Below are 25761 nucleotides of genomic sequence, written 5' to 3'. Positions count from 1 at the left end.
AACTTAGCACCTTGTCTCAAGAAGCATCTTGCTGTTAGTGATAAGATTTTTTAATGGCTCATGTTACCTGGCAGGTAATCTTCTGATGTGGCCTTCTTGAGATGTAGAAGACTCTGAGCCTCCAAAGTTGCATTATTACCATTTAAGAGGTTCTGGGCTTCCTCATCTACAACATCCAACAGATACTGGACAACTTCATTGTGATCATCCTCATCATAAGATTCATCATGTTGAACCTCTGTTTCTGAAGAGAAATGGTATAAAAGGACAAGTTTTCCCAATAGAGAATGTTTTGAGGGGAAAAACAAAATATGAAAGGGACAGACACCATGGCATTATTTCTAGCTCTTATCATGGCTTTCCTTAATTTCTCCCTAACACAGAATCCAATTTCCATAAATCTACTCCAGCACCAACTAATTCCTCTAAAGCAGAGCACAGGACTTGGAGAGGATCTTCTCAAACTGCCTGCCTGCCTAACATGGACTTCTTTTCAGCCTATCCAACAATGCCTTCATTGTCTTGTGCACTAAAGACTGAGTAGTGCTGTTCCCCACTTCACCTCCTCTTACCTAGTTTGTCACCATGTGTAGAAAAATCTGGCATCTGATTGGTCAAGCCAAGGGAAGGTTTATCTCCAGATCCTGAAAGATTCATTAGTCCTTTTGTGTGATGGATGCTATTGGCTGTATTTGCCTGAGAAGGTTCTAGGATGCCATTGCCATTTATCTAGGAAAGAAAAGAACAGCTCAACTTAATTCCTGAAGAGTCTGGCAGTTGGCTGAAGAAGCAAGCAGCCCTTAAAATTCACCATTCTGCTTAGCAACAAATAAAAAACCTTATTCATATTGTATTCTTATCTCAGATAGCTGGGGGATGGGTGGGCAGCTTTTAGGTGTGGTAGAAGTTACATGTGAAGAGAGGAAATTCAAACATTTTAAAGCAACTAAGGAAAAAAAAACACAACACAAAGATTCAACTACTACAAGAGGACACAAAGTAGTATTTAATATTGTCATAACCTCTTTGATAACCTGCAATACTTTTGGTCCCAAACCACGTAATGTCTCAGAAAAAATAAAGGAGGAAAAAAGAAAGTAAACCATCTAGTACATGTAGCATGCAAGTATCTCCAGAAATGGAACAGAATGGAATTTTCTGCATCATTGCCTTGCATTCTTTCCATAAGACCATTTGTTTTCTGATAAATCAGTCCCAAAGAAAGAGAAGATAAATTAAAAAAACCTGGATATTTACTATGACCACTGCTTAATCACTGAATCAAATTACAACAGTGGGTTTGAGAACTTTCATTATGCAGATTAGGTCATTCATTTATTTTTAAAATGTGTGCATAGTAGATCCTTTTATCTAGTTAATGACAACAGGCACAACAGGAGTATTTACCTTGGGGCCATTATCATCAGTTGCCTTTTCTGTTCTATCAGAGGGATCACAACAGCAACAGCCTAAACAAAAATGGGAAAACCAACAGTTCATAGCAGCTTTTTCACAGGAATTAAATTAGTCCCCATCAATTCTTTTCATAGAAGTAACAAGGTATTTAATATTCAGTTATGAAATTAACAACATTTCTGCCTGTCTGGTTACAGGGCATTGTCAAACTTCAAGCTCTGCTTCATCATGACTTTTTGAATGTTATGCTCAATGGGATCAGAAAGCATGAATGTTAATGCCAGGGGGCAACTCTAAACAAAGAGAAATGTTGGTATGTAGCTTAACAACATAGAGTGGAAACACACACCTTTGGGAAACGGGGCATGATTCCCTTTCCCTGGAAATGCACCAAATGCAACCCTGCAATCATCTGTCACTAACTTCTTTTCTTTTTTGTAACATAATCTGAGGTCTGGGTCCTTGTTCAAAGGTACCTTTACCTTCTTGGTGAAGAAGAGAGTGGTACTAGGATATCAGACACCCCTAGACATCCCACTGCTAGTAAAACAAATGAGAGCAAGTGGAACCAGTAGATGCTGTATACCTAGCTACTAGTGGAACTCTGGATTTTCATATTCATTACACTTTCACAAAGTAAGTTATAAATGAAGTAACTGAAAGCTAAGAGAAGTCCAAGCATGTAAGCATCTACAGGAAGCGAGTTTTAAGTGGAGTCTTCCAAGATTTGGTTACAGGGCTTGCTCCTAATGAATATCTTCAGTAAGTTTTTTGGAATCAAACATGTAGCGTACTTGGAAAATATGTGAGCAACAATAAACTGTAAGAGTTACAACCATTTTGTGAGGCAAGACCAATAGTTATCTAAATACACAAAAAGGAAGCATGAAAGACAAGAATATGGAGAATAAAGAAAAATGCCAAGTGTCACATTTCAAGAAAAAAAAGCAAATTTTTATGCCTGGTCAGATGAAACAACTATTAATATTATTATCAGAGTTGGGGCTGTTAAGCTTGGAGAAGAGAAGGCTCCAAGGAGACCTTAGAGCAGCCTTGCAGCACCTGAAATGGGCTACAGGAAAGCTGGAGAAGGACTTCTGACAAGGGCTTGTAGTGAGAGGACACGGGGGAATGGATTAAAACTGGGAGAAGGGAGATTTAGGTGAGACATGAGGAATAAATTCTTCACCATGAGGGTGGTGAGACCCTGGCCCAGGTTGCCCAGGGAAGCTGTGGAAGCCCCATCCCTGGAAGTTTTCAAGGCCAGGTGCATGGGGCTCTGAGCAACCTGGTCTAGTGGGAGGTGTCCCTGCCCATGCAGGGGGGTTGGATCTAGATGATCTTGAAGGTCCCTTCCAACCCAAACCAGTCTGTGATTATATGATTAACAACAACAATGATGATGGTGATGATAACTAGTTGATTCAGCTTTTTAACTCTATGAAAGACTTAGGCTAGGTGTTAGAGAGAACTTCTGAACTACAAGGTAAATGGAATAAGAAAGACTATTGTTGAATCTCTTTTCATTGCAATTTTAAAAGAAAGATGAAGCAAGGACCTGCTTGTAAGTGGAGTTCTAGTGCAGCCACTGGACTAGGATGGTATCTGAAGGCCCAGACCAATTCTTTCATTTTTATAGACAAATGCATTTCAACTGCGAGAAGTAAGCAAGCAAATCTTACCATTAGCTTTCACTGGCCATGGATTTGAGCTGTCGGGGCTTTTGGATTTTGGAAGCACTGCATGACCATCTCTATGAAAAGAAATGTTTACAGAATTTTTAATAATAAAAAAAAATACACCACAGCAATAATTAGATATCAATATAAATAAGTACTATCAGTAAAAACTGCTGATCATGCTTTCTGTGACAACAGTTTTGGAATACTTAAAATATTGAATAAGTGAGATTATGCACTAGTAATTATGTTAGCTCTAATGACAAGGTCATTAGATCTGGACTTCCCTTCTAGATTCTGACAAAAAAGATTCAACCTTGCAGCCTCAAGATTTTGCAACTCCTTTCCTTCCTGGGGTAAACCAAAGTGGGAAGGAGAAAGGGAGAGAGGAAGCAAAGAACAGCAGGCATGGCTAAAGGACTTAAAAAATGAAGTAAATGTTTCAGTCCCAGGTAAATATTGACACATAGGAATCTGGGGAGTTTTTTCACACTGCTAGATTGTCATAAAAGAAGCAGCAGGGATGAGTGAAAACAGAGTGGGACACTAGGATCTGTGCCACAGGGTTTTGGTATTCACCAGTGTGCTGGGACATCCATGTGACAGCAGAACTATTTAAGCACAAACCAACATTTTAGCAACCTGTGTCATATTTTGAAAATGGTATTTTGAACACTTGCATTTCATAGCTGGACACAGCTTTGTCTTCCCAAGAAACATAAAGCACAACAAGCACTGGGTGCCTTTTGGCTCCACTGAACCACAAAACTGCACACACACACAGACCCTTTTTGTGGTGTCCGTCCTCAACAACTTGCCCCCTCATGCCCCTTTGGTGAATTAGCTGTCATACCAGGAACATTTTTTCCCCATATATTCATACAATCATGTGAGAAAAGTCCAGAGAAGCATTTGCTTCCAAAACATACCTGGTGGCTTTGAGCACCACTTTTGGAAGGTGTGTTTCCAGCACTTTTTTGGCTTCTTTTAGAGTCATTCCCTGCGTGCTTATTCCATTAATGTAATGGATAATATCTAGTGCATGGAGACTCTCCTCTCTGGCAGCAACTGATCTGGGGAGAATGTCACTAATATAGACAACTTGGTACAGGCTGTCATGACCTCCTGATAACAACAAACCTTTGCAGGAAAAAAAAAGGGGAAAAAAAAAAAAGAAAAATCAGGGTGTTGGTTTTTTTGTAATCCAAGGAGAAAATTTTGCTTCAGAGGAAAAAAACCAGTACATTTCTGTGTTACCTAGCTCCTCCTTATGGCACGTTAGTGTAATGTCAGGCAGTAAATGAGGCAACACTGGCATCTTGGGTAGCTCCAGAACACGGCCCAGCACTAATCTGACCGTCTTGGGGGCAGCACGGAGAAAGCTGACTGCATCGGTGTGACTCATGTTAGTGACATCGATGTCATTCACCTGAGGAAATAAAAGCAACAGAGATCTCCTGGTTAGGTTCCAAGTAAAACAGTCAGCATGACTGCAGGAACACTGATTACTCTTCCTAGGGTTGATATTTGTCATTAAGGGACAAAACAATAGATGCTTTATCGACCAGAGTTCGTCCTATTTACCCAAAGAAACAGAAGGTATAAATGTAGCTCAATTTTCACAAGTGAAAAAACAAGTCTACAGTCCACATGTTGAAATATTAAACAATTTGACAAGGTGTATAGAGGGGGCCCTACAGAAAAGCTGGGGAGGGATTGTTTGGAAGGGTGGGTAGCGACAGGATGAGGGGCAATGGCTTTAAACTAGAACAGGGTAGCTTTAGGTTGGATATCAGGAAGAAGTTCTTTACTCTGAGGGTGGTGGATCACTGAACAGGTTGCCCAGAGAGGTGCTGGAGGCCCCAACCCTGGAGAGATTCAACGTTAGGCTTGATGGGGCTCTGAGCAACCTGATCTAGTAGAAAAGATCCCTGTGCACTGCAGGGGGGCTGGACTAGATGGCCTTTAAAGGAGGAGAGATAGACGTTAGACATCAGGAGGACATTCTTGAGTGTGAGGGTGGTGAGACCCTGGCCCAGGTTGCCCAGGGAAGCTGTGGAAGCCCCATCCCTGGAAGTGTTCAGGGTCAGGCTGGATGGGGCTCTGAGCAACCTGGTCTAGTGGGAGGTGTTCCTGCCCATGCAGGGGGCTTTGGGACTAGGTGATCTTGAAGGTCCCTTCCAACCCAAACCATTCCATGATTCTATGGATGTTTTCACATATTTCATACTTGCATTTCTTTTGTCTAAGAGATAGCAAGGTACGTGCCTTTGTTCCTTACCCACATTTAGTTTGGCTTACAACAGAGTCAGATTTATTTTTCTAACTCCAAGTTGTGCTTTTCATGCAATCCCTGAATCTGAACACATTGTTCTCTCACTTTTATCAGTCGGTCTCCTGGTCGGAGTCTCCCGTCACTTTTGGCAGGATCCTGAACTATGTCATGAATGTAGCAGCCGACGTTCTCGTTACCTTTGGTCACTGTAAAACCCAGGCTACCCTTTTCTGACTTGGTCAGAGTGACACGGAGCTCTACTTCCTAGAGGAAGAAAACAGCACTTCAAAACACTAACAGAAGCCATTTGAACATTTTACTGAATTTAAGTCATTTAGAAATAGACAACTGGTTTCCTTATTGGCCTAAGTGGAACATAAGCCTAAGACAGTACCAAGACGTGTCTTAGCAGGCTCAGCTTGGCTGCTCCAAGTAAGCACAACTAACTAATTCAGACTGATTGCTGGTTTGCATGGAACTAACCTTGGGCCAAAGGCCTATGATCTAAACAAAACTGTGAAGGAACACGCCAAAACTGACAGCTCATAGATAAAAATACCTCAGCATTTTTCAAGAAAGGCAACACACCAGGAATTGCACAACTGAAAAAAACCTGTTTTCCTACAATGAGATACAATACTGTACCTCACCTCAGCCATGGACAAATGGACATGTTTTGCCCATTTTAATTGGCTTGACTTTTGATTTGAAAGATAGGGATCTGCTTCATTTGCACAGCAACTCACAGAGCACCAGGAAGGCTTGAGAAAAATGTCTGAAGAAGAGACTAAGGAAAGGACAGTCTGTTTCTTCTCAAAATGGAGTATGGACTAGACAGCTTTGTAACCTCAAAAGCCCTCGTGACTGAGACAGATCAAGGCTCAATTTCCATTTTTTTTCAATCTGTGAATAGACTATGTGAGGATCTGGAAGCTGAAGTCCCTTACGATACACAACCCACTTCTCCGATAAACTTCTTGCCACCCTGGAAGAGCCTCAAAAATATGTTGCACTTTGCAGCAGAGCAGAAAGTCTTTGGGATTCGTAGCTATAAATGCAGCAAAGAACAGGGTCTCCTGGTGTCCCTGCTAGCCCAATTTATTCTCTGATCTCTCAACAGCCACACAGACAACTAGAAGTGCAGAAACAAGATTTTGCCATTTAAGCTTTGTCTGAGTACATGGTTTAGAAGTAGGTAAATTTTTAATGCCAAGTTTTCCCGACTGAAATGAGACACAAACCAGGCGTATACACATCTACCTATGTCCATGTATATCTCTCCATATTCAGAGGGAAATTTATCAACTTCTCAAAAGCTTGGATGGAAAATACCTGCAGACACTGGAATGAGCAGCTGCAGTTCACTGGTTACATTCTGCACATGTGTGTGTGATTGATTGATAAAGCACATGCCCAGATGAGTGCAAGTGTAACCCACAGCTAATCCCATTTGTACATTAACATGCCTGACTTCTATCCAGTCACTCCCAACACTGTGGCTAAAACAACTTCCAGTTGGCCACAGCAGTAGGTACAATTAAGCTGCTGAAAGACAGAAATAGTAAATTACTGGCTCATATTCTTCAGCACTTTTTTCCAAGTGGCCGAGTAATGAATCCATTCCTCCCGGGTGTGGAGTTGGCTCAGAAGAAGGTGTAGTGTAACAGTCATTGATTAAAATGGATGTGGTAACATCAGGAACTGTTCTACAGGCTGGGATCAATGGCAAACCCAATGGCAGATTACTACAGATAAAGAAAGAAAAAACAAGGATCAGCTTCTACAACATGGCTGTCACCCATAAACAAATATATGGACCAACATTGACTTTATGCAGGTCTAAAAAACAAAACAAAAACAAGTGTTTCTATGAATAGGTCCAATAACATTTTTTTGTAAACACCTTTTGCAATAATACAAGGGTCATTGTAAACAGCATACCTGTCCTCAAGCTCTGACTTGCTAGGAGCCTCCTGATCAGAATACAAGATGGTGGGAGGAGCCTCTTCCTGACCACTATGTGTCCCATACTGATTAAGTGTCTGGGTCACAGCTTCATCTGAAGTTTGGTACAGTGCAGAACTCCAGCCAGGGCCCACCTCTGCTGGTGAGTCTATTACTTCCTCATCACCACTCCTGCTGCTGTCACTGTAGCTGTCTCTTCTAGAAGGAGAGTTTAGCCTTCTCTTGCTCAGATCAATAGTTTCATTTTCATCTGAGCTGTCTCCTTGTTCCCCATTTGATGGACCAGAAATTTCTCTGTTGACATCTGGAAATACTTGCTGGGGTGAATGGATGGGAGTCTACAGAAAGCAAGGATATTTAATTCATCAAACTCCAGTTTTGATGACAAAAGAAAGCTGCAAAGACTGCATAACACAACTAAAAGCAATTATTCAGTGGCTCCTTCCATTTAGGTGTTGCCTTAACTTATCCCAGCACAGCCTGATCACATTCACCTCGGCCAAGACAAAGTGTGCAAAATTTTGAAACTTACACTGCTAAGGAACTGCAAATTCATCTCAGGAAAACAAATACACTCTTGGCTTCAGCCTTGGAGAGCCTTCTGACAGATGCCTTTAAGCTACACCCAGCAGTCATCTAGGCAACTACCAAGGAATTCCTTCCAACCACAACACACTGCTGACGCTCACACTGCCACCGGCATCAAACTCATCCCACACAGGAGGGAAACAGGGAAAGCAAAATGCTACATAACTGACTACAAAAACCAGGATAATTTACTCCAGCTGGAGACTGTTCAGCCAAGTTATTAAGTCCCATAAGAATGAAGACCAGTTTTGCCAATAATCAAATATTCTCAAGAATTGTATCAGCGAGCAGGCACAATGTTTAAAGGCTTCTTTTATGTTTCTATGGCCAAATTCTTGTGTTCATAAACATACTCCAGCTGTGATAATCTTATAAACAAAAGCTGTCATTTGTTCATTAGTATTTATCTTCTTTTAGAATATGAACTATTTTATTAAAGTTATGCTCCTCTGTTACTTCTGTTACTGGCTATTTGTATTATTAGTTTGTGCAGTTACTTCTCTCTAATATTATCTTCATTTAAACTTGTATTTGTACATTTAAGTTCCTGTCATCAGACTTGAGTGGGTTTAATTGTTTGAAGATTATATTAAAATAACTCAAATTGAGGACCTGTCTCCATTAGTTTTACACTCTCCTTCGTTACAGAAAGCCTACTTTTCAGGTAGATTCCCCTCTACATTCTCTTTTGCTGAAATACATTTAATTTCCACCTCTTCCAAGTATCCTAAAAAAGCTTCTGCTTTTGTGATTTACTCACTGGACCATTTTGAAAATACTCTTTGTGACACCTGTAATTTCCAGTGAGCAAATATGTCAGTCATTTCCCTCCTTTTACATGCATCAAAACCAGACAGGCTGGTGTTTCACAGAACACTGTACACATGTGTTACAGAAATAGCCCATGTCTGTTGGAGATCAACTTCAAACCACTGGACTGCAAAGAAACCATTAAGCCAATGTCTAATGTCTTAAGGCACAAAATGGAGGGGTGGGGGAGGAGTTATTAAAGCCCTGAACTGTTTTCACATTTCCACAAAACCTTTAGCACATTCCTGAGGGATTTACTGTAAGAACCACGTTTCCATGAGCAGCTTTCCATCTGCACCTCGCATTTTACTAACCCATCCATCAGACTGAATACATGAACCTTTCAGAGAGCAACTAAAAAAATAGAATATAATCATATGCCATAAGCCTTACCAACAAAGAAGGATCAATGTCTGGTAGGACACCAGATGGTGGACGACAAAGGAGAAGAGAGACTTCTGGAGATGTTCCCCTCAGAGCAGAGATGACTTCCTATGGCCACAGTGGGATTCGTTATTACACACAGACCCCCAAGACTTGCAGGACAACCACAACATGAGTTTCACTGCTAAGATACAAACCTGCTGGGATAAATCCTTTAGTGATGCCCCATTCACTTTCAGAATGACATCTCCAACTTCTATCTGCCCGCTTTCTGCAGCAGGCTGCCCAGGGAAGAGCTTTTTCACCCTCACGATGGTTGAGCCCAGTTGCTCTGGGGTAAGATTATCCTCACGGCAGAAACTGAACCCAAGGCCTGAACTATTCTTCAACAGCTTCACCTCAAATGTGTTCTCTGCAACAGAAACATTAACTTACAATTTCCTACAACATGCTGGCCATGAAAAAAAGTGGCTAGGTAGAGTTCCTCCAGTTCACTGAGGACATGCATTATCTAAAAGACCCCTCCAAGTTAAAGGGGCAAAAAGCTAACCATGACTTGTCAGTCTGCTGGCTTGCCCTAACAACATCCACACTACACAGAAAGCCAGGGTATCTCCAAAATACTGCTCCCCAGGAAGCCCATTAAGGAGCCTGTTAAAGCATATAGTGACACAGCCTTTCTGGCCACTGACATGAAATAAAGCAGCAGCTGGAATTCCTGGCAGACATGATAAATCCCATGAAGGAAAACCAAAAGGTATCTGCAATGGTGTCCCCATCTGGGTACACTCCCCTCTGCTTTCACAGGTGTCCAGCAAAAGAAGCTGAAGTACACCAGCTTCTAGTCAGCTACACAAATCCCTCTTCTCTCTTCATCCAGCTCTTAATGTCTTCTCTCACCAGAGAGGAACAGCAGGACCTACAGAAGCTCTCACTTAGATATGATGATCTTATCCTAATATCTTCTTAGAAGCACCAGAGGTAGCAACAGTGCTTTTACTCCAACTGTGCTACACCCCTGGCCAGCAAGGCTGGTGAAATTGGGAAACAACAAGGAACAGTAAGAGGGCAAACAGAGTTACTAAACAAACTTATACCAAGATGTGAAAGGAAATCTTAGAAACAAATGCAACAGTAGAAAAAAAGAAGAGACTGAATTATGTGCAGGGGCTCAGTACAGATTCCTGCCCACTCTTTCTCCCCCTTTCTAGTCTATCTATCAATCTACAGGTGATTGGAAGAAAAATATTATAAAAACTAGAGGATTCTTTGAAATTCAGACAGTTTCCCTAAGTGATCTGACCTGCAGTGACAAAGCTGTAATCCTTGGCATTTGCAGTTTTTGTTGCTGGTTTCTCCTGTGGCTCACATTGTCCCACCTGATTTGGAGGTGTGCACTGTGGTGTGATTGGAGCATGAACCTTGGCCACAGACAGCTGACCTTTTTCCAGCAGCAGATGCACCACCTAAAGAGATGAAATATTCTCCAGTTAACTTGCAATGGTCATGGAGATAGCACAGTCTAGAGTACATCATTCCTTCTAAGTTGTCAGGGTTCTAAGTTTTAAAGCAGCAAACTTGTTAGACACCTCCATCCCCATACATCCTCCATTTGTTCCTTGTTTCAAGGGCTGTGACAACCTCCAAAATACAATAATAGACTTGCAAGATACTTGCCAACACAGCTTCTTTCCAACCCATGCACCTGGGCTTCCTTTCTGTGAAGCCTAGGGACAAGGAAAAACCAATTCCACACAGATCTCTCACCCACACACAGTCAGAATTTCCCTAGGTTGGGCAGGGAGACTGGAGGCCTAGGAAGCCAAGGAGCCTAGGAAAGCATACTTAAAGCAACCAGGCAAGTAGGGAAAATTCCAGTCACAGGGTTCCTTTATCTCTTATCACTCATGAAGATCTGTTTTACTACAGACAGGAGTAGAACCAGCAGCCACTTACCTGCCCAGTGTTTCTTAGTGTTTCAACAGCTTGCTTATGGGTAGCACCTTCCAAACTAATCCCATTGACAGAGAGGACACGGTCACCTACAAACCATGGAATAATCATGCAAGAAAAATCAGGCAGGACATAATCCATAAAATGCATATGATGCACAGAAATCTTCAAGTCTCAGCTAACAAGGACAGTTACTGAAGTGAATTCTCCCTCCCCTCCACACTCCTGAGTCAAGAAGAGAACTTGGCGACTAAACTATATGGTTGGACTCCAAGATCTTAAAGGTCTTTTCCAACCTAAATGACTCTATGACTCTATGGGATAACCCCATGTCAAAGCTAGTGTTATCCATCAGACTGATAGCCTGCTACAAAGCTCAGACTATTTATCCAAAACAAATCTTGATCTACAGTGGGAACTGTCATTTCATTAAAGCATGTGGCCTGGCTTACAAACAAGAAAAGCTGAAATAATGACAGTGATTTTCTGAACTGAGTTGCCCAGCATGCCCCGCAAGAAGGCCACAAATAATCCAAAGCCTTCTCCATGACTGAACAGAGAAGTGTTCATTAAGACAGGCTGCATTGGGGAAAAAAAAAACAAACGCTACGCAGCCTATCTCCTATTTTTCCCTTCCCCAGTCTCACCAGTTTCCTGTTGGTTCTGAAGTTGTTCTACACTTTTTTTTCTCCACACTTGAGTTTAAATGCTCAGCTGAAGAATTAGATATCAAGGCAATACATGAAATGGAAACTTCAAATGCAGTAGCTTGGAAAAACAACTCTTCTTCCCGGTGAAAAAGGTCCAATGAAAGGAGGCAGAGTTCCTAGCTTCTGGGCCACTGTACTGTGAAGGCCACCACAGCTATCTGCCCTTTTTTCACATTACAAGTCCCAGCTAAAATAACTGAAATATTACCTTTTTCTATTCTGCCATCTGCTTCAGCTGCTCCCTTAGGAATAATGGCTTTCACATAAATACCACCATGCCTTATGCTAGTATTTATACCACCCTAAATGGAAAGCAAAAACAGGGCTTGTTAGTCTTTTTGCAGTTAGAATACTCGGTCATAAAAACACAGTGGCACACAAGGAAAGCTGTACTCAGGAAGCACTTGGGCTACTGGCATGTAAGAAGAACAGCCCAAAATGTTTTACACAAAGCATGTTTTTGCAGTCATGCAATTCAGTACAAATGAAGTCGGGGTGGGAAGACTGTAAAACCATGATGCACCACAATGCAAATACACCCCAAACAAACAGGTGTCCTTCAGCAGAAGCAGGTCTGCATGATGCCAGATGTTCCATGCTTGCGTGCCTGTCCAAGCTCAGAGATGTGTGAGGGCACAGCACGCCAAAGCAGAGGATGCACACCCATGCAGTGTCCTACTCCCATACACCTGCTCTGAGTCTAACAGGAAAATAAGGGCTGCTTCTTTCTCTTAGCTCATAAAAATTTGAAGGTCGAACCTGAAAAGGATCCACTCCAGCTCAAGGAGCATTGTTTTGGGAGGGCTTGAGCCTTTCTGCTGACTGCCGGGGGCGCTGGACTAGATGATCTTCAAAGATCCCTTCCAACCCAACCTGTTCTGTGATTCTGGCTCACTGCTGCACTATCAGTGCTTCTCCATAAACTTGGAGGGAAGAGGGAGACCAACAGTGCTGTAACACTCCCTCGCAAACAACATTACATGTGAAAACTTATAACCCAGAGCTAACTGCATCCTTCTTCTTTTCCCCACTGCACAGGGTGGCAATGCAAGGGGCAGAATGACTCCGTGATTCCATGAATGGAGGCTGATAAAGGACAGGACAATGCAGATCCCACTTGGATATCCTTGAAAGGAAATCTTTTCATTGGTTGTCACCTTCTAACTTCTTCTACAAAGCCAGTGCATGCATGCAGCAGGCTTGATGCTACTCAATACCCAGCTCCCTCTCAACCTTTGCTCTCTCAGCTGTCTCAAGTCAGAAGCTTGACAAAGCAACATGAGGTTGAATAAAATGGGATGCTGAAAAACCAGGATTTCATTCTGCTCTTCTTACAAAACACCCCATGTCTATGAAAACAGTGTTATGCTTGACAGTTGGCACTCCATCCACATGCCATTTGGCCACACTTAGGGAACTGCTCTAATTTAAGCGACTTTTCCTTTTCCAAATGATCATGGAGTCTGGCAACCAATCAGAGATAATATTTGAACATGAAAACACCAAAAGGTATGTCTGAACACAACATAGGAACAGAAGCAGTGAAAAACTTGTGCATCTCAGTCATAAATCATTCTCTTCTTCCCTGAAATGGCCCTCTGCAGTATGGCAGGCCATAAATATAAACTAACTTCAAAATTGTATGGCCCAGAGAGAAATCAGTCCACTAAAAGGAATAATTTTGTTTTTCCATGTATTTCAAGAAAGCAGAGTCAACCAGGCTCTCTTTGAACTTTAGTAGTTTTTTGCTTTCTGCCTTTTATCGAGCAGAGGGAGAACACTGAACATGGTATCACAGAATGGTTTGGGTTGGAAGGGAGCTTCAAGATCATCTAGATCCAACCCCCTGCATGGGCAGGGACACCTCCCACCAGCCCAGGTTGCTCACAGCCCCATCCAACCTGCCCTTCAACACTGCCAGGGATGGGGCAGCCACAGCTTCCCTGGGTAACCTGGGCCAGGGTCTCACCACCCTCACACTAAGGAATTTCCTCCTCATGTCTCACCTCAATCTCCCCTCTTCCAGTTTTAATCCATTCCCCCTTGTCCTCTCACTACAAGCCCTTGTCAAAAGTCCCTCCCCAACTTTCCTGTAGCCCCAGATGTGTGTGAAAGTGCATAGATACTCTTAAGTAACACTACCATTTTTCCCATTGCCTGTGGTGCCAGCCAGGGAAAGAATTATTTCTCTCCCTTGTAAATCTGCCACTTTTCAAGGCAGCAAGGGACAAAACACACCCTGCTTTCTGTTCCCCACGGAGCAGTGTCTGTGTTAAGATTCTATTAGGGCTATGGGGCTTCTCCATAAAACAACAAACAAGAGTTACTTAAAGGGCAGATGTCAAGAAAAGGGATATAAAATCTTATTGCTTTGGTAAGATGAAGCACGCATCAATAAAACTATACAGTGACTCCAGAACATATTTTGCTTCCTTGTGATTTAGCAATGTAATGGGTTACTGGGAGTAGAGAAAAAGAGAAAACATCTAAAAACCTTGTCAAACAGTACCGTGACACTTATTCCCAAGCTGTTATCTTTTTTGGCTAGTTCAACCTCAAAGATATCTCCAGGTTTAAGAAGTGTTGCAGTAACCTTTTTAGAATTCATGGTGTCTGCTGTATTCACTGAGGAAGGTTCCTTTATCAAAAAAAAAAAAAAAGATAAAAGAAAAAAAAAACACAAACAAAAAGAGAGAATGATTTGCCATTAGAAGAGAAGTTTACAGTTAAGACCCAAAAGGGTGTGTTTGAGTCAGAAGCAGACAAAAGGAGTCCACATGGCAAAGTACCAATTCGTAAAACTCATAAGGCTCATTGCTTTAACTCGTCCCTTGCTGCCCTTGAGGAGGTTTAGCACAGGAATGGGCTTGGCCTTCAGAACACAGAAACTTCAGTTTTCCAGCAACCTAGGGTCTGCTGGATGAATTTGCAGGAGGTGGCACAACTTACTGAATAACCTCCTCCATCAGCTGAAAAGAGGAATCACTGCAAGCTAGGAATTATCAGTGGTGCCTGCCACTGTGTACTTTCAGAAAGGTGAAGCAGCAAGCTGCCTCTGTTCAGAGCATGGCTCACTGCTCAATTATCACTACAAAAGAGCAGTTTTCCATGGATTAGATCACTCTGAAAAGACAATGAGTTCTGCTGCTACCCATTTCAAATGAATAAATTTACCTCTAGGGGTGGTCACTAGACCATGATCCTATTGGACCAACACACAGAATTGAAAGGTGTTCTTCAGCATCAACAAGTGCTCTATACACTCATCCCAAAGCACAACCTGCCCCTAGTAAGACATGCCCATCTCATGACATTGGAAAGCGGGGAAGTTGTTTCAAGTTACAGAAGTGATTTTCTCCATTCATTTTGAACAAAATCACCAAACTATTAGAAACTGGCTACTAGCATTTGCCATTAGAATGACAAGCTGCAGGTTAGGCTGTCCACCCTCCACATCCTTTCACCTTATTCACATCCACACTCAGCTATTTCAGTACCACTGCTATACTGATGGGATAGATTCATAGGAAATACACTATGCCTTTTTAGCTGGCTGTTGCTCCTGACTGCTGGAATAAGTTGCTTCATCCATGTCAGAATCCCCTCGGTCAGAATATTCCACAGACTCCACCACCCCAGGCCTTCTATTTTTGGCCCGAGAACTGTCAGACGAGGATCTTCTCTTCTCATTCAGTTTAGAAAGCCCAGACTGAGAATCACTGTAATGCTGAGAATCCTGCTGGGCTCTACCACTGGCACGTTTGCCAAAGAAGCTGGCTGGCTGACTCTGAGAAAGGCTGGCACTCTCCGTCCGGGAATCCTGGGAGCTCACGCTTCCATCCCGCTTGCCGCCCGACAAGCCAGACAAACTCCCCGAAATGGGCCTCTGGTGACCATGGGACTGGTTGTGTTCTTCTGAAGAGGACTCCACCTCATGGTCCTGCACAGACGACGGCCTCCTCAGATAACCCATGGCTCCATTACTGATTTGTGTGGCGTTAGATGATGCTGGAAACCAGGACACAGGACAAGTCAGCAGCAGCTGGGAACATCTTAGTGCAGCACGACACAACTTCCTCAGTTCACAACCACACCAGGTTTTTTACTCTTTCATATTATGCAGGACGCTTTCTTTTCAGAAACTGGTGTGTCCTCCCTAAAGCTTACTTCTCACAGAATCACAGAGCCACCCTGGTTGGAAAAGATCTTCAAGATCACCGAGTCCAACCATCAACACTGACAATTCCTTCATTAAACCATATCCCTAAGTACTATGTCTACACAACTCTTATATCCCTCCAGGGATGGTGACTCCACCACTGCCCTGGGCAGCCTGTTCCAACACCTGAAAACCCTTTCAGTGAAGAAATTCTTCCTAACATCCAATCTAAAGCTCCCCCAGTGCAAACTGAGGTCATTACCTCTTGTCCTATCACTTGCAGCTTCACTGAACAGACTCATCCCCATCTCTTTACAACCTCTTTTCAGGTAGTTGTAGAGAGCAAGGAGGTCTCCCTTCAGCCTCCTTTTCTCCAGGATGAACAACCCCAGCTCCCACAGCAGCTCCTCCTAAGCCATCTGCTCCAAACCCTTCATCACCTGTGCTGCCCTTCTGTGGACACTCTCCAGCCCCTCAATGTCCTTTCTGTAGTGAAGGGCACAGAACTGAACACAGGACTTGAGGTGACTTAAGATCACCTCCCTGGTCCTGCTGGCCACACTATTCCTGATTCAGACCAGGATGCCATTGGCCCTCTTGGCCACCTGAGCACACTGCTGGCTCATAATTCAGCTGCTGTCAATCAACACCCCCGGGTCCCTCCTCTCTGCTGGGCAGCTCTCCAGCCACTCCTCCCCAAGCCTGTAGCACTGCTGGGAGTTGTTGTGGCCAAAGTGCAGTCATCACCCTTAGTGGCCAAACTGGCCTTGGCCCATGGATCAAGCCTACCCAGGTCCCCCTGCAGAGCCTCCCTGCCCTCAAGCAGATCAACACTTCCACCCAGCTTAAAGTCATCTGCACATTTACTAAGGGTGCACTCTGTCCCCTCATCTAGATCATCAATAAAGATGTTCAACAGCAGTGGCCCCAGCACTGCTCTCCATTCAGTCCCAGAGCACAATTTGAAGTGCCTGCAGTGAGGGTGATGTTTCCTGGCTCTCTCAGTTGGCTGGATTAGTAGTTTTGAAGAAACACAGACAGCACTTTACAAAAGGTGCCAAAGAAGGCAGAGCGCTCCAACTTTTTCGTAACAACTCTTTAATAATAAGGAATGAATATTCATCTCCATACCTTTGGAAAGCTTATCCTTGGGCTGAGAGGTAACAAGTGTCACATCTTCAGGTGCATTCTCCAAAATTTCTAGTGCTGCATGGAGGCTGACCCCTTCTAAACTGGTGCTATTTACAGATATTAGTCGGTGTCCTGCACAAAAGGTTTTGGTCAGATACCATCTAATATTTTTAGCCATCTCTACACAATGCATGGATTAAGAACTACTACAATTCAAGTGATGCTGGAATGGAGAACCCTAATCATATAAAAAACAAACAAACAAAAACAACCCAAAAAACAAACCACAGTAACTGGTTATTAATATTTTCCTTAAAAACCTGCTAAACCTTTCCATATTATGATTTCTACCTTCTTGTCTGCCAGAAGAAAATAGGGATGCAAAAGCAAAAAATCAAGAGAAATAAGCGATACGCAGTTCAGTTCAAGAAATAGAATAAAATAGGAGAAAAAAGAGCAGGTATTAAACTTTTTTTCTCTTTTTCTCTCCCCTCTCTCTGCTATATTACCACAGGATTACATTCAGTTTTCCAAAATCCAAGTATGGACTTGGAAGTTTTAAAGATTTTAAATTCCAAAGCCTCTACAGAGATACAAAAGCAATTCAAGCCCTTATATCTTCATATGTTACTTCAATTTTCTGCTACTCCAAACTTATTTTACCCTGATTCAAATGAATTTTGGTTTTGTACAGTTTAACAATGAAGTACAATCAGTTTCCAAAAAGTATCCAGAAGGTAGCTGAAGGTCAGCATTTCTCAGGAACTGAAGCCTGCAGCCATCCTGGAAATGGTACTACATATGTGTTTGGCCTTTTCTTTCATGCATACACCTCTTGTTATTTAATATATTCACCTGGTTTTAGAGATCCTTCCAAATCAGCTGGGCCTCCAGGAATAACTGAATGAATAAAAATTCCCAGATCGAGTTTCCCCGTCTTCTCTCCACCAATTATTTGAAAGCCTATGAAAAAAGGCCCAAAGCAATAAAAAATGTCAGGGATCACAGTGCAACTTAACACAAGCCTGTATTTCAGAACTGACAAGAACTTAATCATTCTAATTGATGTAAAGTAGCAGAAAATGACAGATCTGAGAGAAGTCTACATGAGGTTAAATTATAATAAACTTTTTTTGATTAAGCTTTATTGCATTCTCCATTTTTGAGGAAGTGCTTCAGACACTGTCTAGCTGGCTTCCCAGAGAACTCCAGCAAAGGCTACAGAAGACAACTGTAGCAAGAGAAACACCAGCCCAAACACATGACATGAAATGTACATTTGCTGACCAGATGTATTGCATCTTCCTTAAAATTTCTGGCTTTCTCCCTTGTTGGTTGCTTCACCTAAATGTTCAACGTTGCTCTCAAGAATGGCAGTTTTTCAACTCTCTGTTTTGAGGCTTTTAATCTATTTCTGCTAATTCTACCAGATAAACCTGGAAAGGATGATCAAAAAAACCAACACCAAACAATCAGAATATAACAATCCTCTCTATTCTGGCTAAAACAGCTAAGTAACACAGATTGCACAGGGAAGAAAGAGAAAAAATGGTGCATTTATATGGATTTCTTTCCTTTTTTGGTCGACTCAAGTTATTGTTTGTAACACTAACTATTATTGCTCGTAGACATTTCCCCACTTCAGATTTACACAATAATCCTATTTTGCATGACAGACAGAACAATGTTCTTAAGGACACTTCAGAGAGCCTCTCTAAAGCACAAATACTGACACCCAATTATTCATTACTCATACAGGGAAAAATTATGCAGGTTTATGAAAAAACTCTGCAGTAAAAGGAGGAATGGAATAAAAATATCTCATCTTCCAAGCTCCTTAAACCTCAAATTAAATGTTTCATCTGATGATACTGTAAGAGTAAGAAAAACACTTCATAATTAGCTCATACTGGCTATATAAAGTCCTTTTCCTGTTGTGTTTTTTTTTCCATTTGAAGTCTTCAAGCCATTAGAGCTGTGAGGTGTCCACATAGACAAAAATACTGTATCTGAAAACACAGATATGCTTCAAGGGCAACTTTTAGGATGACTAGTTCATAATATAAATATTATCCTACATTTACAATATTGAAAAACTGAAAAACAGACTTGCTTAACATCCCTCAACCAATCAGCAGCAGGTGCCATCAAGTAGGTCCAGCCTGCAGCATCTTAAATGCCTTCAAAATTCAGCTACTGTCTGCACTGCTTTCTTCAGTCTTACCAGAAATACTTAAATACAGACCAGAAAACTTGATTTTCAGCATCTAGGAACACACACAACCACAACAACTTTAAAGCCACTTACCTAAGCCAAATTTTTCATCCTTTTTCAAGTTCACTAAAGTTATCTCTCTCTCCGGTGAGGCAACTCTGTTCTGTGTTGTTTGCAGAGAGTCAACTGAAAAGCCAACATTTCATCATCAGACACAACCTTAGTGCTGCCCTTCAGGTTTGCTTTCAAGCTCTATTCCATTTAACAAAACATCACTGATAACCTGAAAAGCTGTTCTGGACTAGTGAGTCCAACTTTCACCTCCTAAGCCACGTCCAAATATAAACCCAGCCCACAGAGCTGTAACTCCATCCCATCTTCAGCAGTTCAGTTCTTCTGTTCCTCCTAAGAACAGAATCCAGCATCATCTCTCAGAATCACAACACAACTGAGCCCTAAAATCTTCCAATTTATTAGTCTCTTCTCAGCAAAGCTTTTGTGCCCTGCTCAGGTAGGCAGGGTGTATGCATGTTGGTCAAAGCGAAACTGAGGCTTATCATATCAAGTTACTCAAAGGTTACTCAGTGAGTTCTCTTAATGGTGGTCCTTCATTAAAGAACAAACAATATTAGAAATTTCTACTGAAACCTTTCTTGTTTAAATGCATTTCCTCATTTGCAACTCCACAGGCTTCAGTTCTGCCTCTTCCAAAATGTGAACACTGTCCCAACAGATTTATGCATCTCCTGAAGGTTCCCAACAGACTCAAGTAGACACAGGCACTTAAGAGACAGAAGGAGCACGATTTGGAAAAAAAAACCTGTCTCATGAAACTTTAGGAAATGCCAGCCTACTGTAAGTCTGAACTCATTCACTTGCTACCTAGAGAATATAGAAATCATTTGGCCTGGAGTGCCTGGCACACTTTTGCCCTAAGTAGAACATGCAGTCCCACAACATCAGAAACCTGCTGAGCTCTACACACTGATCCAAGCAGAAAACAGTGGTGCAAAGAAGTGTGACAGACTGCACCACCTGGAGAAGAAGTTTCTCTTCCAAAAAAAACAAGTCAAACCTAAAGAGTAAAAGAACTTAAAAACACAGTCTTCTCAAGCTCTACAGAACTAGTAAATTCAGAAGAACCGTGTTATGGCTTGAGGGGACCCAGGCTGATTTTATGGTATCAACATGACGACCTAGAGAGAGGTTGTTTAGGACTTGAGGGATCTGGGGGGCAGAGCAGAGGGGTCAGGATTCCCTCCCATTTCCTGCCATACTCAGTAAAAGCCAGGAGGACAGCAAGCCAGGCCCCTCTTCCTGCTCCCTATTTCCTTGCTGCTTCCTGCTCTTGGATGTCTTGGAGAGAGGCTCCTGCTGTTCCATCAGCTCGCCACATGCTCTGCAGGATCCAAATCCATCAGGTGCTGGGAAGAGCCCTGGACCCTTTCCCAAGTCTGCTCTGCCACAAGGGACCCTCGGACACTTATATCAGCAATCACCAAGGTCAGGTTTTGTATATATTTGTTCCTCATCCCCCGTGTTACTACCTGTTCCCTGTTCTATAAACCTGTTCCAGTTTTAATTTCCAGCCTTTAAGTCTCTCTTCCTAATTCCCCTTTTATCTTCCCCTGGGAGGGTGGAGGGGGTAACAGAGAGCATTCTGGCCTCTGGGTTTTGGTTCACTCTGACCACTAAACTGAGACATGAGGGAAATGACTTTTGAAGAGCATGGTATGTTAGGTAATAGCACCCTTCAAGTCTCAAACTAAATGGACACTATTAGCATTTGAAAAATACTCCACACAGATGTCAAAATCTCCCCCAAGAAGCAATCCAAGAGAAACACTGGGAGCTGTATTTAGGAAAAGGTCCTACCCAACTAACCAAGAGAGGTGTTTGATTTAAGAAAAGCAAAGAACCAGGAGAGGTGGAACTTGACAAATGCTTCACAAACTGACTGAATTAGTTCTATAGGCATATTATTTATCAACTTACTGCTCTCTTTTACCAGCGCCGATGAGGGAAGGATTCCCGGAGCATTCATGCTAACGCCTGCGACACGAATGGACATATTAGACACTGTTACCTTTTTTCTTTTGAACATGAAAGCTATCAAGAGGTATTTCAGACTTCAGAGTGCACCTGAGCTTATTCACACTATCGGATTCCTTACTTATTTTTATCATGAACATAGTTCTGGGTTAGCAAATCCAGATTATAGACGTGTACTTGGGCTGTGGCTCAAGGTTCAGAGAGATGGCAGCTCATGCAAAGGATTGAAGAAAGGACAGAGGTTTGGCCTTTAAAACCACTGTTATATTCAGATCAAATTGGCAGATCTTTAAAAAAGACAAGTCAAAGACTAAATTTTCTAAACAGGATTGGATAAATATGCCTAACCCAAGAAACGAGTCTTTGAAGACTGTAAATTAATAATAAAACAATAATAAAAAATAATAAATAAATACAGAAAATAAAAATAAAATAAAAAATAAGTTGCTGCATTAACAAGCAATTTGAACCAAGTATTTCTGTTTAAATCAGTTTGCATATAGAATCATATTTTCTTTGGAATGTTTAATACCAAGCAAATATGGTCATGCTTTGAAGAGCATAAAATAATGAATAAATGTAGTCAGTTACGAAAGTAAAGGAGGTAAAATCATCCAGGCTTCTTAGCAAAGCAGTCCTGGCCTCTCTAAACCTCTGAACCCTGAAGATTCAGCTGATGAGTTTCATCATACAAAGAATGTGTTCTTCAGCACAGTCATTCAGCAGGACCTTCTGACATGTAGCCAAGATCCTTATCAGAACTGCTGACCAGGAGATTATGGGTAAGCACCTGGTAACACTAACTGGAAAGCTAAAAGCAAACTATCACTACAGAAACTACATGCCTTATCTCACCCTTCAATAGCTTATGTTGTGGATATGGAAAAAGCATGCTTCCCAAGTCAGTCCTGGTTGGAGTGGGGAGAGTAGTTTCTGTTATATCAGGAAACCTTCTATAACCAGAAACTGATGACACACTGACATTACAAATTAATGAAATATAACCCAACATGTGAGCCTAAGCCTATTTAGCTGCTCTGATTATTTATTTTTTTAATCTGAACTCTGTCCTTTCACCACCCAGTAAGACCATTTGTGTGCATTTCCATCCCTGCCAAGAAGATGGAGCGAGTGCATCTGGCTTAGCTCATCACAGGAGCATTTTTGTGAAATACCCAATGCACTGCAAACAAATGGTACCTCATTTATCACAGCCAAATGAGACCACACAGAAAAGAATGGTGCAGTTACAGCTCAGAGGTACAAGCCAATAGCCAGCTTCTGCCCAAATGATTCCACTTCCACCAGTCACTCCCTGCACCCTTGCCACAGAAAACACTCCAGAAGTTCAAGCTTGAAAAACTAACTGTGAAGACTAGCAAATTATTAAAAGACCCATCCAAATAAAATGGTACTCTGGAGAGACAAAATGGAAGAATGTTTTCAGAAACAGCTTTTACTGGCAAATGCTAATGCCTTGCACACTTGTGTACAGAGTGGTGTGTCCAAAGGAGGATGGTTTTGTTTTTTATTCATTGCAACAATTATTCAGGAATAACAGGCAATTGGCCTGGATTATTTTAACATGAGATCATCTGCTCTCTTTTTCAAATAAAAATACCACCATCAGTTAATAAATACATTGAAGCACTACACCTAAAGCAATTTTAGAGCTTAGTTAGTAAATACAGTAATATTATTTTTTGCATGCTGACCTATGACATAGGCTGGACCGGTATCTTCAATGGATGATGAGTCTGATTCGTTTTTCTTTCTTTCAGGGCTTCTACTTAAACCTGCATGAGATTTTGAACTTAAAGGGGAGAAGGAGAGAAGGGGAACCAGAGAGAGGGAAAAGGAAGTTGGGAGAGGGAAGGATCAATGTAATAAAATAATGGTATGAATAATAAAATCAAAACTGATGCAAAACGTACATTGACTGTACACAAAGATATTGCAGGGCAGTCAGAGAGACTCTTACTTGCTCAGTTTTAATGCTCCTGCTGCTGATCCAGAATCAAATTTTGGCATTTGCTGAAAGACTCTTCCCATTATGTCTTCTATTTTCTGGGGGGAAGAGTCCAAAGCAGTAGTATTTTTCCTTGGGGAGTGAACAGAGATGTGGCTTTGACTCAGATCGTGAAACGACTTGCTCATAACCCTGGGTCTTTCCTCCCACAGAGTCTTCTCATTCTTGTCCTTTGAAGAGCCAGGAATTGGCTGGAAGAGTGAGAGCTCAGAGCAGGACAACCTCTTCAGAATCTCTGCTTGAACAGAGAGGGGTCGAACAGCAAGTCGGTTCAGAGTGCTGCTGGCCAGGCTGCCAGTACTGATTGCTCGTCCCATGTTGAAACCTTTGACAGAGTCCACCTGAAGGTTTAGGCTCCTAAACGAAGCCCTTTCTGTGGATTTTTTTTTAAAAACAATACAAAAAGAAACAAATTTAAGTTAAACAACAGAGCTAGTGTGACAGCCTTGTGCAAAGCACACATTTTAAACAACCAACTCACACAAAGCTTATTTTCTCTAGATGTTCAGAAGTACATATGATCATCACAGAATGATGGTTTGGGTTGGAAAGGACTTTCAAGATCACCCAATTCCAACCCCCCTGCATGGGCAAGGACACCTCCCAACTAGACCAGGTTGCTCAGAGCCTTATCCAACCTGCCCTTCAACATTTCCAGGGATGGGGCTTCCACAACTTCAATGGGCAACCTGTGCCAGTATCTCACCACCCTTACACTCAACAATTTCCTCCTCATGTCTCACCTAAATCTCCTCTCTTCCAGTTTGAATCCATTCCCCCTTGTCCTGTCACTACAAGCCCTTGTCCCAAGCCCCTCCCCAGCTTTCCTGGAGCCCCTTCAGGCACTGGAAGGTGCTCTAAGGTCTCCCTGGAGCCTTCTCTTCTCCAGGCTGAACACCCCAGCTCTCTCAGTCTGTCTCCAGAACAGAGCTGTTCCAGCCCTCAGATCATCTTCGTGGCCTCCTCTGGACTTGCTCCATGAGCTCCATGTCCTTCCTGTGTTGGGGGCTCCATAACTGGACACAGTACTCCAGACATGGTCTCACAAGAACCAACTAATGGGGCAGAAACCCCTCTCATGTCCTGCTAGCCACGCTGCTTTTGATGCAGCCCAGGACACAATTGACTGGTACATATAAACAACCACAACATATTTTGCTCAGGAAGTGAAGTTTGGACTTCATGGAATTACACTAACCTGACCATATACTAAACTGAAGTTCTAAACCACAGAATAGCAGAATATTAATCCCCTCATTAGTATGAAGACTTGTATTCCCTGTTAAACTGCTGTCCCTGAAATACAGGCACATCACCTCTTTGTGCAAAGCAGAAATATTCTCAAGCCCAGTGACCTGGAGGACTACACTTCCTTTACACCTGCTCACAGAAGTCTTCTTCCAGAATTTGAACCAAGAGAGCACCCTTACCTCTCCACTATCCAATCCTACACAACTTCTATCCATCCCCTGCTAAGTTTTCATCACAGGGGCCCCTGACACGCAGCACAGCCACAAGGTTGGGGTTGCTTGGCAGCATCACTTTCTGGTTGAAGAGCATAGAATCACAGAATGGTGAAGGTGGGAAGGGACCTTAAAGATCATCAGGTTCCAACCTCCCTGCCATGAGTAAGGACACCTCCCACCAGACCAGGCTGCACAAGCCTCATCCAACCTGCCCTTCAACACCTCCAGGGAGGGGGCAGCCACAACCTCCCTGGGCAACCCATTCCAGTGCCTTCCTACCCTCATGGGGAAGAATTTCTTCCTGATGTCTAACCTGAATCTCCCCTCTTCCCATTTAAAACCATTCCCCCTTATCCTATCACTGCCCTCTCTGGTGAAAAGCCCCTCTCCAGCTTTCCAGCAGGCCCCCTTCAGGTGCACTTGGGAACTTCCCCTGCCAGAAACACCTCAAAATGTTTTAGCACCAAAAAAAAAAAAAAAGTATTCTCTGGGGTTTACCAGACTCTTTGACTCATGAACAAGGATTCCTTTAAGCAGCAGAGAGAAACAGGTTTTGGATTGTAATTAAATTACTGCCAGCTGAGTCGTGGGAACTGTCTGGATGGATGTTTTTAGCTGAAAGCAAATGCAAGATAATTCAACTTAGCCTAACCCCCTCTTAATTCAGAGCAAAGCCGAGCAGGGCTCATTCCTATTAGCCTAACTGGCTCCTAAGGCTAGCAGCTAAGTTTCTGTGGCTTGGCTCCTGTACAGAAACTTGATAAGCTGTAGCAACATGTTTGCTGGTTAGAGCCTTTAAAGGAAATCAGGCCACCTCAACCCTTCGTAAAACTCCACTGATGTCTGGGAGTCACTTCACAGGGAAAGCTGAAGAAAAGCAATCCTCAACTGTGCATATATTTCTGATTTAGTGCTAACTAGTTGTTGGT

General features: G+C 42.4%; 1 protein-coding gene across 5 annotated transcripts in view; it reads right to left on the bottom strand.

Moving 5' to 3' along the window:
* PTPN13 (protein tyrosine phosphatase non-receptor type 13) overlaps window positions 1-25761 on the bottom strand; it is a 132609-nt gene that overhangs the window by 12433 nt on the left and 94415 nt on the right. For 4 of the 5 annotated variants that reach the window (XM_051618757.1, XM_051618760.1, XM_051618758.1 and 1 more), the window contains 22 exons: window positions 23319-23739; window positions 23053-23150; window positions 21281-21337; window positions 19379-19471; window positions 17926-18033; window positions 17071-17202; window positions 15322-15788; window positions 14275-14418; window positions 11989-12082; window positions 11074-11159; window positions 10421-10583; window positions 9315-9529; window positions 9127-9225; window positions 7312-7673; window positions 6941-7115; window positions 5476-5634; window positions 4353-4524; window positions 4025-4235; window positions 3099-3169; window positions 1408-1469; window positions 573-729; window positions 68-244 (listed from right to left, as the gene is read on the bottom strand). In XM_051618757.1, the coding sequence (XP_051474717.1) occupies window positions 68-244; window positions 573-729; window positions 1408-1469; window positions 3099-3169; window positions 4025-4235; window positions 4353-4524; window positions 5476-5634; window positions 6941-7115; window positions 7312-7673; window positions 9127-9225; window positions 9315-9529; window positions 10421-10583; window positions 11074-11159; window positions 11989-12082; window positions 14275-14418; window positions 15322-15788; window positions 17071-17202; window positions 17926-18033; window positions 19379-19471; window positions 21281-21337; window positions 23053-23150; window positions 23319-23739 (3723 nt within the window). The remainder of the gene's footprint in view (window positions 1-67; window positions 245-572; window positions 730-1407; window positions 1470-3098; window positions 3170-4024; window positions 4236-4352; window positions 4525-5475; window positions 5635-6940; window positions 7116-7311; window positions 7674-9126; window positions 9226-9314; window positions 9530-10420; window positions 10584-11073; window positions 11160-11988; window positions 12083-14274; window positions 14419-15321; window positions 15789-17070; window positions 17203-17925; window positions 18034-19378; window positions 19472-21280; window positions 21338-23052; window positions 23151-23318; window positions 23740-25761) is intronic. The other variant, XM_051618759.1, reaches the window with a different exon arrangement.

Source organism: Apus apus, chromosome 4 (genome assembly GCF_020740795.1).
Source record: "Apus apus isolate bApuApu2 chromosome 4, bApuApu2.pri.cur, whole genome shotgun sequence".
Classification (NCBI taxonomy): Eukaryota; Metazoa; Chordata; class Aves; order Apodiformes; family Apodidae; genus Apus; species Apus apus.
This window is presented reverse-complemented; position numbering and strand designations above follow the sequence as displayed.